Source organism: Myotis yumanensis, unplaced genomic scaffold (assembly GCF_028538775.1).
Source record: "Myotis yumanensis isolate MYYU_CA2020_CCGP unplaced genomic scaffold, mMyoYum1.0.hap1 SCAF_3, whole genome shotgun sequence".
NCBI classification, from domain to species: domain Eukaryota; kingdom Metazoa; phylum Chordata; class Mammalia; order Chiroptera; family Vespertilionidae; genus Myotis; species Myotis yumanensis.
Genome location: NW_027223754.1, coordinates 209,616,913 through 209,620,134, shown reverse-complemented (window position 1 = coordinate 209,620,134; position 3,222 = coordinate 209,616,913). Strand labels below are relative to the sequence as shown.

Below are 3,222 nucleotides of genomic sequence, written 5' to 3'. Positions count from 1 at the left end.
GAGAAAAAGGAGAAGGCTGATGGATTGGAAGAAAGGAAACAGGTCAGTGTCCTGGTGTGGCTGATGAGGTCACAACACAGCCAAAGAGAAGGGGGAACCAGTTGGCTGGGAGGACAGAAGGTCAAGGTCAAGAATGCTGCAATTAGTGATTCTGGAGAGAAGCAATTTTGGGTGAGTATGGGAGTGTGTGGCTGGGGAGGATGGAAGGCGTGTAGAAGCCTGCCGCTAGCATGATTTTCCAGGTATACCCCCAGGTCACCTAAGGTGACGACGGCAGGGCACACCAGTGAGGAAGGCAAAGTAAGATGCTAAAGTCTTTTTTTAAAAAAATATATTTTATTGATTTTTTACAGAGAGGAAGGGAGAGAGATAGATAGTTAGAAACATCGATGGTAGAGAAACATCGACCAGTTGCCTCCTGCACATCTCCCACAGGGGATGTGCCCGCAACCCAGGTACATGCCCTTGACCGCAATAGAACCCGGGACCTTTCAGTCCGCAGGCCGACGCTCTATCCACTGAGCCAAACCGGTTTTGGCAAGATGCTAAAGTCTTAACAACCACCTTTAATTTTACAACACATCCCCCCCTTAGCCATTGATGCATTTAAAAATATATATATATTTTATTGATTTTTTACAGAGAGCAAGGGAGAGGGATAGAGAGTTAGAAACATCGATGAACTGCCTCCTGCACACCCCCTACTGGGGATGTGCCTGCAACCAAGGTACATGCCCTTACCAGAATCGAACCTTGGACCCTTCAGTTCGCAGGCCAACACTCTATCCACTGAGCCAAACTAGTTAGGGCCATTGATGCATTTTTTTTTCTCTAACCATACAACAGTGTTATTTCAGGAAACCGAAACCATGACAAAGGGAGAAAAATGACCCCTTACTTAGCACACTTCCGTTATGTTGCTGTTAAGCCCCATTGGTCCTGTTAAGCGTTTGCGTTCTATTGCCAGCAGGGTTGTCTTGAGTTCTTTCTAATCCACATGCTCCATGTCTGTGACGGGTGATACAGCTTCCTTCTTTGCTGCCTCTGCAGTAATCTCCTTGTGGAACTCCCTGAGGATTTCAAATTGGCCCTGTCTGATATGGATGTGTGGCCGGATCGTGGCGATGGCTCGTACAGCCTCCTCCGGGCTCCAGCTGTGCACCTGGATCAGATACGCGGCCACCATAGTGGCGCTTCGGGAGCGCCCGGCCTTACAATGCACGTAGACGCTCCGGCCCAGGGACCGGTACTTGAGAGCAAACTGAACTCCTTTCTGCAGGTTAGCCAAGGTTGGGATTCCAGTCATGTCTATTGTGCTGAGTCGCAGCTGCTCGACTCCTACTTGCCTCCACTCCTGGGCGGAGTTGCACAGGAATCGGGTCTCATACTCCTCGTTCATGGTGATCACCGCGCGCACGTCCTCGTCCTCCACCAGCCGGCGCGTCATGCTCCGCAGCGGCAGCGCGCCCAGCAGCACCGTGCGGTCGATGCGGTTGTACCAGTCGCGGCGCGCCCGGCCCGGCACGGTGCCGCGGAGCACCGTGTACAGCAGCGTCGGGTAGAAGAGCACCCGGGCCAGGCCGGCCTCCAGCAACGAGCCGGCCGCCATCCCGCCCCACGCGGCCTGGCGCAGCGGCGGCCCGTCCACCGCCGGGCTCGTGGGCGGCGGCCGCGAGAAGAGCCAGGAGCGGGACGAGGACGGGGGCTGCGAGTGGCGGGCGCGGGACCCCTCGGGCGCGGAGCCGGCCGGCCGGCCCCCCGAGGTCTCAGCGATGGACACTGGGGATCCGCAGACCCGCTGCCTGGAGCTGGAGGAGGGGCTGCCGGCCTCGGGGAGGGACCATGGCTCCCGGGGCGGGACAGCAGGGAGCAGGGAGGGCGTGCCCGGGGCCAGAGGCCCGGGACTGCGGCGAGTCAAACTGCGGCCCATGCCGTCGGCCGGCGACCCTCCTCCCGCGGGAGGGGGCGGTCGATGCATTTTTTTTGTTTGTTTTTACTGATTTGTTTTAAGAGAGAGGATGGGAGAGGAGGAGAGAGAGAAACAGAAACATCCATGAGAGAGAATCATGGATCGGTTGCCTCCTGCACACCCCCTACTGGTGATCGAGCCCAGGACCCTTGAGTCCACAGGTCAATGCTCAACCACTGAGCCAGGCCGGCCGGGCCACCGATACATTTTTAAAATATCCGAAGTCTTGTTGATAAGGTTCTTTGTAGTGTTTGCAACGATCTTTTTCTTAAAAAAAAAAAAAAGAAAAGCACTTACTTGTAACAGACGGACCTTCAAGGTGTTTTTGAAGCGCTCACCTCTTCTCACTTCGGATTTCCCAGTGTTTACTTATTTTATGATAAAAGAACTGGGTGGTATATGGCCTACCACTGTGTACAACAGGCTTGTTTTAAGACCATTTCCTCAGAAGCCCAGGAGCTTTGCAGCACAGGCATTTTGGTAACTTTTGAATCCTATCTGGGTTCCTAGTATGGGTTCATCAGTGACTGTGACAAGTTTCAATTAAATGAATAGACACAGTGTGCTGAGAGCAGTGCCCAGCTGATGGTAAGCAATCAACCAGTGCTACCTATGATCAGCTAATTAAATTATTCTGAGCCACAGTTTCCTCATGAAATGTGGTTTGCTGTCCATTCACACAGCATTCTGAGAATTAAGTCAAACACAGTACCCGGGAGTTAGTATTAGCTTCCCTACCGTCCTCCCCTTGGCCATTCTAGAGGTGTTTCATAATCCCATGTCTCAACAAGTCTCTACTTTAGCAGCTAAAGGTAAATAAGAAAACCTCGCCTTTATGGGCAGGGAGCAGCGGGAGTGTTTCCTGGAAAGCTGGCTGGTTCTCTTCCCTGGGAGCAGCAGAGGGGGGATGCAGCCAGCCCCAGGCAGGAGTCTTCTCTCTCCTCTACTCTAGTGCTCTCACTCCAAATGCAAATAAGGATTAAAGGGAACAACAACAAAAGGCAGGACAACATTAATTTCTGTTAGAGAATTTGAACTCTGCACTGTGGCAGGCAGCAAGAGCAAGAAGCAGAAACCCACCACCAACCAGCCAACCCCAACAACAAAAACATACCAAGGCAAGACAGACAAAGTTGAGGCCCAATTCAGATGCTGAAGTTTGGATAGCTTTCAGGTGTGAGCGAGGAGTAGCAAAATACAAATTTTCAACAAACGAGCAAATTAAATTGGCAGAATAAAACAGGAAACCTCAA

General features: G+C 52.4%; 1 protein-coding gene across 1 annotated transcript; it reads right to left on the bottom strand.

Annotated features, from left to right (window-relative positions):
* Positions 1-352: 352 nt before the first annotated feature.
* LOC139005791 (phosphatidylglycerophosphatase and protein-tyrosine phosphatase 1-like) lies at positions 353-1,817 on the bottom strand. The gene has a single exon (XM_070408004.1). The coding sequence runs from the start codon at positions 1,607-1,609 to the stop codon at positions 989-991; it is 621 nt and encodes a 206-aa protein (XP_070264105.1). The 5' UTR covers positions 1,610-1,817; the 3' UTR covers positions 353-988.
* Between the last annotated feature and the right edge of the window lie 1,405 nt (positions 1,818-3,222).